The sequence below is a fragment of the Borostomias antarcticus genome (genome assembly GCF_949987555.1).
Source record: "Borostomias antarcticus genome assembly, chromosome: 10".
Classification (NCBI taxonomy): Eukaryota; Metazoa; Chordata; class Actinopteri; order Stomiiformes; family Stomiidae; genus Borostomias; species Borostomias antarcticus.
This window is the reverse complement of record NC_140243.1, coordinates 8,216,186-8,229,261: the sequence shown is the minus strand read 5'-3', so window position 1 is coordinate 8,229,261 and position 13,076 is coordinate 8,216,186. Positions and strand designations below refer to the sequence as shown.

Sequence of the window (13,076 nt, the reverse complement as noted above, 5' to 3'; positions counted from 1 at the left end):
AAGGAAGGAAGGAAGGAAGAAAGGAAGGAAGGAAAGAAAGAAAGAAAGAAAGAAAGAAAGAAAGAAAGAAAGAAAGAAAGAAAGAAAGAAAGAAAGAAAGAAAGAAAGAAAGAAAGAAAGAAAGAAAGAAAGAAAGAAAGAAAGAAAGAAAGAAGCATGCATGTTAAGAGTACATAAACAGTGGTGTAACCTAGCTAAGCATTAGCGACCTCCATTATGTGTGTTTTTCTTTGTGTGAGTGTGAGTGTGTGTGGAGACCCCAGGTCAGATGAAAACCAGACCACCCAACCCCCCGCGGGCTCCTCTCCTCGAAGGCACGGCCAAAGATGCTCTCATCCAAACAGCGCCATGCAGTTGTTATAAAGGAGATGTGTTTTCAAAACGTAAATCAGCAGGCCAGGCCAGAGGGATGACAGTGTCCCTGCAGGGGGAGTTTTTTTCAGGTTTGACTGGCCAAGTGTAAACTGGTTTTAGACCCAAACAGTGGCTCGATGCTCACTTTCTAGTGCTGTGTCACCATATCCTTTTATGGTTGGTCTCTCATACTGTATCTCCTGCTGCATCATGGGGGATACTGTAGGGCATAAGGACTCCAAGGCTCTCTGCTAGGGACTTTGGTACAATCACAGCCTCCCATACACTGCAAGGTGAAATGACAGCCAGATACTGATCAAGGGTCAGATGGATCTGGTCTTCTACCTGATGGTTGGGGTTATGGTTAGGGTGAGTATACAAGTCCCAGATCAGCCTCTAAAGTGGCTATAGGACAGGAGTGCCAAAACCGTTATATTAATACATCCATGGCCAAAACACTGCTTTTCACATCTCTAAGGTCTCCTATTGATGAAATTGATTTTCGTAAACATATATTTTATATACAGTACTGTGGAAAAGTCTTAGGCACCCTAAGAAATTTGTTTAAAGCCATTTATCTGGACAGTAAGTGTTTATTTGCTCATAAAAATATGATATAGCATTACAGTCAGCACAAATAAACATTAATAATAATAATAATAATAATAGTAATGGTAGTAACAATAATAATAACAATAATAATAATAGTAAAATCAGAAATCCTGAAAGAAGCTTGGGATGCATTAACCACAGGACTACTAAAATGACACAGCAAAGTACCAAAGAGAAGTTTTAAGTTGTTCTTTGTTGTTGAGTTGTTCTAAGGGAGGCCACACAAAATACCAACTTCTTTTAAAAGCAAGAAATTCATATTTTGGTTCAGCTTTTTATTTATTTATTTATTCACAAAATGCCTTCAGACTGCCAACCTACACCATGGACAGTTACTGTTGTTTTTTATTCTTAAGATATTTGTATTACTTTTTTTTAAATTAATGTTTATTTAAGCAATTAACCACTCGAGGCCATGTGTAATAGTGATTTTATAACAGCTAGGGTGGTTTTAGCTTTGCGTCGTGCCTAACAACGCCCCCTAGCTGTTATAAAATCACTATAACACACGGCCTCGAGTGGTTTATTGCTTTTATACAACGGTTACTACAGTATTAGTGTAAAATAAACACACAACAATATAAACTAGGGCTGCAAGCAGTGAGGGGGCCCTCGCACCCCATGCGTGTCGGGGTGCGGCGCTGTTAAAGGGCATGCTATTTCGGTGTCCAGTATTGAGAGAAACTTCCTGTCACCAGTAGGTGGCGCTCTAAGCGTGACTCAATACCGACGCATAGATGTGTTCAGGACGGTACCTTGATGAAGTGTGAAAAATGTTGTGTAAATCGGACAATGTATGTAGGAGTTATGATGACTTCCTGCTTGGCCTGTAGGCGGTGCTATGACTCAATACTGACCTACAGACTGACTGACATACTGACTTCAGGACGTGACCTTCATCAAGCGTGAGCAATTTGGGGTAAATTGGATAATGTATGTAGGAGTTATGAGGACTTCCTGTAAGCAGTAGGTGGCGCTATAAGTATGACTCAATGCTGACGCACAGATGTGTTCAGGATGCGACCTTCATCAACCCTGAGCAATTTGGAGTAAATGGGATAACATATGTAGGAGTTATGACGACTTCCTGTTTCACCAGTAGGTGGCGCTGTAGGTATGATGCAATACTGAAACATAGATGTGTTCAGGACAGAACCTTCATGAAGCGTGAGAAATATCGGACAAATCGGATAATGTATGTAAGAGTTATGAGGACTTCGTGTTTTATGGCGAAATGTCCGAATTTGACTGGGCGCCACGGCAAGGGTGTATGCTGAAAACTTTTGATCACAAAGGTCTTAAGATGAAGCTGACTGAATATGAAGTTGATGGGATGAAATCTGTAGGAGGAGTTCGTTAAAGTACGAGGCATGGAAATGGTAAAAACAAGGAAAAAATGGCACATTAAGAGCAAAATGGCTGACTTCCTGTTGGATGTTGGGTATAGGTCCAAGAGACATTTTAGTGTTTCTCGATGAACTACATATGCCCATTGAATTTCGTTCGCATACATCAAACTGAAAGGTGGGGCTCGCCATTTTTAATTTTCCAGGGGGTGCTCTTGAGCCGTTTTGCCACGCCCATTTCCGTCACCCAATTTTTCACCGGGACTGACGTATCCGCAAGGTTTCATGCGTTTTCATCGATGTTTAGGCTGCCAAAAAGGCATTTGTTTGGGGAGAAGAAGGTAGTAGAAGGAGAAGGTAGGAGAAGGAGAAGGTAGGAGAATAATAATAATAATCCTTACAATTTCAATAGGGCCTCGCACCGCCAGTGCTCGGGCCCTAAATATTAAGATTTATTTATTCATCATTCTCTCAATTCCGCCGAGCAAAATAGTTCCTTTAAGGGTTGCCAAGCAACAGATGCATTGGCTGGAATGTTCAGTTGTTTTGAAAAAACAATGATAGGCCTACAATGCATTGGATCAAATGGGAGGCGCATTAATACTGAAAATGGAATGACATGCGGTCCCAGGTGTGTGTTACAAAGTATTTTAACATGGCTTCCAGCCAATCAGAATCAAGAACCAGAACTAACCGTTGTGTTTCTACAACGGAGAGTTTGGATACTTGAATCTGATTGGCTAGCAGCCAATAGGGTCTGTTGACAGTCTCAGGACTCCAGTAATCATGTTTAAAGTCAAGTGCGAACAATGTGAACTTGCCGTGTGTGTGTGTCAGAGAGAGAGAGCGATAGAGAGAGAGAATGAGAGACAAAGAGAGAGAAATAGAGAAGAACAGAGAGGACAGTTATTCAACAGGAGTATGTCAGTCTCCAGGCCTAAACCAGGAAATAACCCAGTGTTTATAACTCTACCCGGAACTCAATGGCCACTTCTCATTTGCATACGTGTGCATAAGAGGAAGCACTGAACAGTTGGCTCAACACCCTGCTACTGTACTGTCCCATCTGAACACCTTCCTGCTCTACAGAATGTCATTCTAAACACCTTCCTATTGTAAGTCAGTCTAAACACCCGTCTAGAATCTTGTTTCTTGTTGGTGTTCTGTATTTCTATGTATGTACCTGTTACAGGGTGTTATGATTTCACAATGAAACAGCTTGAACTGAAGAACCCCATTATAAAACAGACAGCTTTCAGTGTAATATAACCTCTCACATGAACTGAGCTACATACATACTGTAGCTAAAACACATTTGGATTCCACATGAGCGACGAGGTAACAAAATCACACAAATGTATAAATAAAATAGCTCTCTTCTTGCGCAAGTACAGTATGAAGTATTCATATCAAGATTGCAATGACTTCTCTGTGCATGATGGACTCATGTCTTTAAGGTGCGGCGCAGATGTAGGTGAGAGAAAGCCTAAACCGTTAGATGTGTGGTCGGCACACACACAGCGAAAAAACACAGCATCTCACATCCTTTTGGTACAGAAACGCTTTGATCACAGATTCATTAGACCGTTTCAAAGCTCTGAGTGCTTCTCACTCCAGATGAACTAAAAGCATCCTATAAATGTGGAGTTGTGTTTCAAAGGTGTCACTATTTCAAGTGGCCAACACATTTTACACACAGAGACAACACAAATCAACAGAGGATAACAGAACGATTAACGTAGAGGGTGAAAAACTGTCTGCATGCTGCAGTGTAAACTCTGACAGAAGAAACCCAAAAAAAACACCACGGAGGAGTTACTATTGTAAAACCCAGAGCAAACTTCAAGACAAGTTTCACACTGACTCTGCCGAACACTGCAAGACCACCCCGGACATCTGATAAAAGTGAAAGTGCAGAGCTGAAAAGGAGACAGAAAGAGAAACGCTCAAGCTGAGTCAAGAGGTCATAGTTGTACCTCTCTTGAAGGACCATCGTTTCATCCAGAGCTTGGAGAACGAGGGCCAGGAGTTGTTGAGGGGGGAGTCCGCCATAAGGGAGGCCAGCCTGGACAGGAAAGCTCTCACAGACTGGGACCGAGCAATGGAGGGAGTGAAGGAGGGTGAGAGAGAGAGAGAGAGAGAGAGGAGGAGGAATGAAAGAATATGCTAGAGCCGGATCAGGGAGCTGCTGGCTGGGGATTACCTAACTACTGATACTAACACTGCAGGAGAGAGAGAGAGAGAGAGAGAGAGAGAGAGAGAGGGAGAGAGAGAGATATTACTCTTTTTTTATGTTGATTGATTTATGATTTGATTGATATGATATGATTGATTTTATGTACTGCTTTGGCAATGTGGGGTTCTTTTCACCTATCGTGCCAATAAAGCTTATTTGAATTTGAATTTGATAGGGAGAGAGAGAAATAGGGAGAGACAGAGAGATAGGGAGAGGGAGAGATAGGGAGAGAGTGGGAGAGAGAGAGAGAGGGAGGGAGGGAAGTAGAGAGGCAGATAGAGAGAGAGACAGAGAGAGAGGAACTGGATGGAGAGGGAGAGAGGAGCTACAGTAGGTGGAGTGGTTGCAGCACTGGGAGGGAGGGATAGAAAGAGGGAGGGAGCTAGGGAGGAAAAGAGGCGACGGAGGAAAGGAGGACTGATGAAGAGACAAAGGGAAAAGAGGGAGGGAGGAGTGTACGAGGAGGACTGAGAAAATGGATGAAAAGGATGAGCCCAAGAAAGAAAGTGTGTATGAGAGAGTGAACGGTAAATTAACTGCACTTACATAACGTTTTTATCCAAAGCGCTTTACAATGAAGGCCTCTCATTCACCCATTCGCACATACATTCACACACCAATAGCCTGCTCATTGGGAGCAATTTGGGGTTCAGTGTCTTGCCCAAGGACACTTCAACATGTCATCAGGAAGAGCCGGGATTCGAACCGCCGACCCTACGGTCGCTTGACGACCCAAGCTACAGCCACCCCGTGTGAGAGAGAAAGAGGTGCAGGAAGACGTCAAGAAGAAACATGAAGCTTTGTGGACTTAAAGGCACAGAGCAAGTGAAAGTGATCATATACTCAATGGTACAGTAGGTTTGGTGCGGTAGGTACTGTGGACCGCTAGCCTGGGCCCAGACCTCAGAATCTGCCCACTCCATCAAGTTCACTGATTTTCCAGGAGCTTGCTCGATTGTCTTGTTGAGAGAGGTCAGGGAAGAATTTTTACAGCTTACTTTTCTGGCCCCCAGGTGGAACTGTTCTTTTGCTTCCCTCTGGAATATGTAGGGGTGGAACCTATGCCCACCTCCCATTGCTCTCTGTAAAGCACATTGTGTTGTCTCTGTGTATGAAATGTGCTATACAAATTAAGTTTGATTTGATTTGATTCAAGACCTCAGTGGAGTATAACGAGTTGACAGTTCTGTATGATGTCAGGCTAATGTAGCCCAGTAGCTGAACATCAGACCAGTGACCTTAAGGTTGCTGGTTCGAGACCGGGCCAGACCACTTGACAAGGTGGAAAGTTAACTGGTGTCTGGAGGGATGCTGGCTGAGTTCAGCTGGCTGAGTTCAGCTGAAGTCAGTCATTGCCTACCATTGTACCCTTGAGCAAGGCACCTAACTCCCAATTCTAACTCATAACATCTGGCTGACCCTGTGCTCGACTCAACAGATAAAAAAAAACTATAATTTGAAAAGTCATCTTAATTGTTAATTAGATGGCTAACTCAAACAGGGTGATTACTGTCACCAAATATCGATTTACATGACAGAGAACGTGAGTCTGTTGTGTTGGTTATGGGTTTGGATTTAGAACACAGCAGTCGTCAGAATAAGGGGAAGGAAATGCAGTAGCCCACTTTCTCACAGAGAACTAAAACCAAGCAGGGCATGAGATAAGTGATTCAGATCAAACTGTAAAACATAACATCACTCTTCAAATACATAATGCACACAGTACTAGCTTTACTCACCTTCAGCTGTAGCCAAGATGCCAGAAACTCCAGACCAAAGAGTGAAGAACACTATTTCTTGACCAGGGGGGTTCTAATATACTGTAAGCATTCAAACCCTAGTGCGTTCTCTCTGTGATGGTTGTTCGAGTTGAAAGACAGGGTAGGGTGCAAACTCAACCACAGTTTATTGCACAGGATCTTGTCACTGCTTCCTCTTCTCTTTTGTGTGTGCCACTTCTGCTGGGAACACACACACACACACACATGCACGCACCCAAACACACCTACACACACACCTAAGTTCACAATGCATACATTATCACCACCACAGTAGCCTATTACTACACATATTGTAGTTGTTGAACTGGATTACATTGTCTTCGTTCCTTTGTTTAAAAACGCATTCCCTTTACTGTACATGGCGTTTTGACAGTTTAGTAGGCCACCCATTATATTTTTTGTTAGATCTTATCCTTGTTTTGAATCATGGTGGGATCGTCTTATCCTTTATGCTGTAAACCTGATGTCTATCTCACCAGGGTGTCTGTAATTCCCATGACCACGTTGTGCTCAGACAGCCTTTAGAAATAGGCTAGTATGGTGGTTTCCATAGAGATGAGTTGGTGAGATTACTCAGTAATGGAAGCCTCATACTTAGACCTGTTATTGTTAGTGATTTCAGTGTGCACCGATGAAGATATGGGTAAAGTGCTTACTCTCTTCATACATGAGTGCCATTTAGGGAAGTTACCGTGGTATATTTTAGGTATTGGTGTATTGTGCGTATTCCGGTGTATTGAATTGATTTGTAATCAAATGAATAGTCTGCAGAACTCTGAACACAAAGAGAACAGGGAGGGGGCGGTGCTCCTCTGTATCCAATCAGAGAAGAGAGAAGTGATGAGCCTGTGATCGACATTGAGTCACAGCGTGACAGCATGTGACACACAGTGACAGGAGACACCAACAGTGGCACACCCTGACCGCGAATCACATGCAAAGCGACAGGGTCTATGTGCGCTTAGTCTACACACTGGGGCCTGCTGGCTGTCTCCTCTACCAGTCCCAGGGGGCTGTTTAAGTACCTTCATTATAGAATACCTCCATGACACAGGACTCGGGCATTTTGACCAATTTATGAGAGTAGGACGACAGAGTAACAGGACTAAGAAATAGTCCACGAGGACATCTCAATAAGAGACATTCTGCTTTAGGCTACTGCCTAACACAAGCTTAAAGAACACACATATTCTCCAATAATTTTATTCATAATTTTAATATAAACAGTTAATTGATGAATAATTTACACACAGCAAGATTTTATTTTCATATCATTCCAACATTTTTCTGTACATGTCACTGCTTGGCTCTCCTTGAAAACATAGAAAAAATAAATTGTCAAGCGTTATTTAGTCATGGCACATTTTGATCCTGTACAATATGTGTGTTGTTGTGTGGTGGCTGTGACAAAGAGTGTAAGCATGATATTCATCTATGTGATATACATAAAGATAATGGCACATTTTGATCCAGTGTGAGGGATGCAGCTCTCTGTGGCGTGTGGGTCTGACACACACACACACACACACACACACACACACACACACACACACACACACACACACACACACACACACACACACACACACACACACACACACACACACACACACACAGCCAACAGTGCGCGCCACCGGTATGTAAAATGCATTTATGTGACAACATGGCGAAAACAGGACGCGTCGAGCAACAAAACACGTCGGTAGAGCTTATAACAAAACACGTCATCAGTTAGATGAGAGAGGATTCCTGCTTGACGACACAGCATCACGGGACCGTCTATGTGCAACAAGAGAGGAAGAGGAGCAGCAGCGATCAATGAGAACACAAAGAAACCCCACGGCCAGACTTCAACCAGGGACCATATACACACACGCGCACAGACGGACAGGCAAACAGAGAGAAACAAAGACAGGCACAGCTCCATCGCTGAAGAGAGGCACGGGGGGGCTGGTTGGTTAAATGTAGGATTGGTTGTGTAAACTGGAGCAGACCACCGACCACTATACAGTATGACTGGGTTAGAAGCCCCTCTAGAACTCTTGAACCTCAAATCACAACCCCAGGCCCCAGACCCCCACCCCCGTCTGTCCATCAACCCGTTACAAGTCAGTAACTTCACGTACTGATAGTAAAACACAAAACAGTTCCAGAGGGGACAACGCATATGTTTAGATCAACGTTTTAGATGTTGAATAGTTTGGCCGAATAAGCTTTTAAGAAGTGGTGTCTCATTAAAACCATAACTACAACACACGTATACAATATCAGTATAGATTACATGACAGACAGACATTAGTACATAAATACACAGCTGAAGGTGTCTTCTTCGTACTGTCCCCGTGCTAACAGGGACTGGCAGCTATTTTGAACGCTACCAGGTTGACAATCTTTTCCACATTTGACTGGGATATATCATAACCATCGATTGGACGAACAATAGCTTATTAAGAATTGTTGTTTTTTCTTCCCCTAAAGAAACGTGCAGTGGTCTTTTCCAGTTTTTCACATCGAGAAAGCATAATGTAAACTAAACCTATGATTTTCTGTCAGCAAGTCAGAAACAATTGGGGGTATTTCCTTTCATACATTTGCAATGGGTGATATTTGAGATAGAGAGACCATGGTTGACATGCTATCGTGGTTGTTGAGGTGGTAGAATACATGATTTTGTCCACCAACATGGGAACATGCATCAAGAAGATCATGATCATCAAGAAGATCTTTTCATGATCAAAAAGAACATCAGGCCACATACTGTATGTCATGATACACAGGTAGGCCAGGTCACCGAGTTGTGCTGCTCCCTTAAGTACATTTACAGAATTTTCTTCTGCTCTTTCCTGCGTAGTGGGGTAGTGTCATGAGCAAAACAACTTTTTAATCTTATTTAGAAAAAGTTATATACATCGATAACAATGTTAAATTCAATAATGTACAAGAGTAGTAAAAGTTTACAGTCAGAAAAGTAATTGTGTTTGCCCTCCCTATTTTGGCTAGGAAAAAAAAATAGAAATCAACATCTCTAAATGTAATACTTTTTTCTTTTTTTAAACAATACAATACATACAATGCTTTGTTCTCAACCTGCACTGTCACTAGCATGCTCTGCCAAAGTTCCTCTACACCTAAGCTTCCCTAAATACATCAGGTGCTTTAATTTCTGGGGGAGATTGATATCAGTTGCTATTTACAGTTTTGGAAATTTTCTTAATCAGTAAAAACAAAACAACAACAAAAAAAGGACAGTATGCATTTCAAATGGAGTTCTATCAACTCCATATAGCTGCTAATGATTCATGACCACATGTGCTTTGGGGTACTGAGCTCAACGACAAAACTGATACTGTAGTTGCTGAGAAGCAAATCAATTAGGATCAAATGATCATACCGTCCCGAGACAGACCACCATCATGCACAAAGCAAGCCAGAGCTCAGCCAAGAAGAGATACAAGTTCAACATTTGGTAAAAACCTCCAACGTCATCATTATCACATAAATCCCAATACAGAAACATGGAGCTGAGCAGACAAGCAGGAGAGCAGCCGTCTCTGAAGCAAGGACAGTGAACAACCCCTTTTCTTGTCTTTAGAATGCATAAACGGTAAAATTCTGGCGTTTTCGGTAGGATATTGTGGGCTTTCTTTTCTGGTTGGTGGAAGGACACGCCAGTCCAGGGTGCTAGGGGCAGGGGCTTGGTGGGATGGGACAGGCAGGAGGGCGGGCAGTCTGAGCAAGGCACTATGGTTAGAGGCCCTGGCTACTTCGCTCCGGTCCTGCTGTGACGCTCTCAGCCAACCACCTAAGGGCCAACGCAACCACAGGACATTAGAATGTTGTCTCAAAGGGCAGAGGACTTCAATTCACCCCAGGGTGGTTGAAGTTGAAAACTTGTAGGCTACATCTCCAAACACTTCGCTAGAACACTGGGGACCTGCAGGTTAGTCTGAGATAAAGGTAGGTAAGCTCCTCCTCCAACCACGAGCTCAGGCCGCCTCCCTGAGGAAGTTACAATCTAGAATTTATTTGTGTTTTTTTTTTTCTTTATATTTTTTATTATGGCACACAGGATTGTCCTAGTCCAGCTCTCAGGGAATACATCTCCTTAGACATCGACCCCATCCAATCCATGGCATTGATATAAGGTTCTCTCTCTCTCTCTGGATATTCACAGTTAAAAAAAGAAAGAAATATACAAACGTCGTCAATGAAAAAACAACAGAACAGATAAAAACTTGTGGAGGATCTGTCAGAAGGCCTTGGCGTTTACTGCCGTCTGTGTAGACTGAAGGAGGGTATAGTAGTAACTGGTGCAGATACACCCTCACACAGCTGAGGGCGTGGAGGGTGGAGCAGGAATACACACACACAGCCCTACTGTGGAACATGGAAATGTGTTAAAGCATGAACTGGGGGACAGCTGGGTAGCCCTTACAGTGTGATTCGGCAGGCAGGTACTTTATTAATCCCAGAGGGGAAATTGCAAATGTATTAATCCCCGAGGGAAATTCCATTATAGATATGCATCTGTCGTCTTCTCAAACTTCACTTCACTACAGCTGCGCACCTCTTAATCAAGCCGGCTAGGTTCTCAGCTAGAATATTGACTGCACAAAAAACAAAGCTGTGCTAACAAGCAATTGTATCGCCCAGTGCATGTGCTAAACCTAGCATCACCGAGCACCACCAAGCCTGGGGTTCAGTCCAAAAAGCAGTAAACGAAACCTGGAAGGTGGTTGAATACTGGGATCTAAAAGTTCAGCAACGTTCAGCGTGGTTGTGTTTTCCCACTTCCTGCTGGGAGTTTGTGTGACCCCGTGTGGTGTACTGGTGAGACTGGGATACTGTTGCTGTTATCTGGACAGGATACTGGGATACTGGGTGACAGAAGTACGCTTCAGGCCCTGTCTGTTTCCTTCCAAAACACTGAGGTAGACTGTGGCAGAACAAACTCGCAGACGACAACACCTTCTCATCCAACACCACCTTCTCCTAAAACTCTACTCTTACCAAAACTAGTCAATACATCCCACATACACCTTTCAAATGTCTAAAAAAACATCAATACTAAAAAGCTAACTGGTCAATAATCATGGTCATAATAAAATAAATATATGTATTCTGGTATTCCAAAGATAGGGTGATCTTCCCATTCACAAATTGTGTACGTGTGTATAAACTGCCATTAAGAAGATAAAATTATGGTACCGTATGCATTTGTGCATGTTTACCGACGGGTCTCGTCTCATCTTTTTAGTCATTCCTTAAAAAAATAAAATAAATGTACTCTGGAAATTCGAATGATCTGATCACATGAAGTACATGATTACAAGAATGGACATTGTGGTTTAACAGTGAACACACTCTTGTCAATCTATAATTCGATGACTATAAAGCGCTAAGTGGACTAGCCATTAAAACCTCAACAATAGATAGAAATAGATAGATGGACAGACAGACAGGCGCTTTATTTATCCCCCAGGGGAAATTGTTGAACAAGACCAGAACAGACCTACTGTATCTCTTTGACCCTTCCCCTGGAAAGAGACGGAACTACAGTAGCAACATAACATCTCCCAGACTGACAACTGAGATCTATATGTACTGTAGCATACATTCAGCTCCCATCTCAACACTAGATCTCTCTCTGCCTCAGTCCACATAAAGTACAAATACAACACACACACCTGTTTGCCTCTGTGTGTGTGTGTGTGTGTGTGTGTGGTGTGTTAAACACCAACAGCAAATCTGTCGAAGGCTCTGGTGTGTGTGCGCGCGCGCAATGGTTTGAGAAGGCACTAGTAGGGATGAAGGCTATCTCTATCCTCACAAGAAGATCAAAGCCATACTGTGACCACAGATGCACGTATTTTCTGAGGGGAATGGGCGGGGTCTGAACCCATGACCACGTGGACTAGCTCCTCCTCCGTCCCGGAACATCAGACCTCAGGGAAGCTGCTCTCCAACGCCGTGTCTCTCAGATAGGCCATGTGATAGAGGGGGAATAACAAGATTAACACTCAACAGTCCCCTACCCGGCCGCACGCACGCACAGGAATACAAACCACATCAACCCCTCTTACACTGCCGCCCTGCTGGGAACTCTGAATGAAGTCGGAACTTTCCAGAGCATTCCCCAGCCTCGACCGGCATAACGTGAAAATTTCCACCAGCCTGATCCAGACCCCCTCTCTGTGTCAGCGGGCAGCACAGCCAATAGGGTGTATTAGTCTTGGGGGACGGAGTCCACATGAAGCTAGCCAATCATGAGGAACAGCAGGAGAGGTCTATACGTGCTGACCCCTGATGAGCTGGGAGAAGTCTCCAACCACCCTGAATCAAGCACAGGGCTGCTATGGTGAAATGTCTGTCCAGGTTAAGCCTGTGGTATACTTGCTGTTATACAACGGTTAGTATGGTTCTTGATTCTGATTGGCTGGAAGCCGTGTTAAAATACTTTGTAACACACACCTGGGACCGCATGTCATTCCATTTTCAGTATTAATGCGCCTCCCATTTGATCCAATGCATTGTAGGCCTATCATTGTGTTTTTTCAAAACAACTGAACATTCCATCCAATGCATCTGTTGCTTGGCAACCCTTTTGTTAGGGGAACTATTTTGCTCAGCGGAATTGAGGGAATGATGCTTCGTTTTGAATAAATGTTAATATTTTACATTGCTGCGTGTTTATTTTAAACCAATAGCTGTAGTAACCGTTGTATAAAAGCAATAAACCACTCGAGG

General features: G+C 43.2%; 1 protein-coding gene across 1 annotated transcript in view; it reads right to left on the bottom strand.

The window, feature by feature from the left end:
* arhgef18b (rho/rac guanine nucleotide exchange factor (GEF) 18b) overlaps window positions 1-4,364 on the bottom strand; it is a gene marked incomplete at both ends in the record, with an annotated part of 62,485 nt that extends 58,121 nt beyond the window's left edge. Inside the window, 2 exons of the mRNA XM_084443937.1 lie at window positions 4,177-4,231; window positions 4,289-4,364. Of these exons, the coding sequence (XP_084300063.1) occupies window positions 4,177-4,231; window positions 4,289-4,364 (131 nt within the window). The remainder of the gene's footprint in view (window positions 1-4,176; window positions 4,232-4,288) is intronic.
* Between the last annotated feature and the right edge of the window lie 8,712 nt (window positions 4,365-13,076).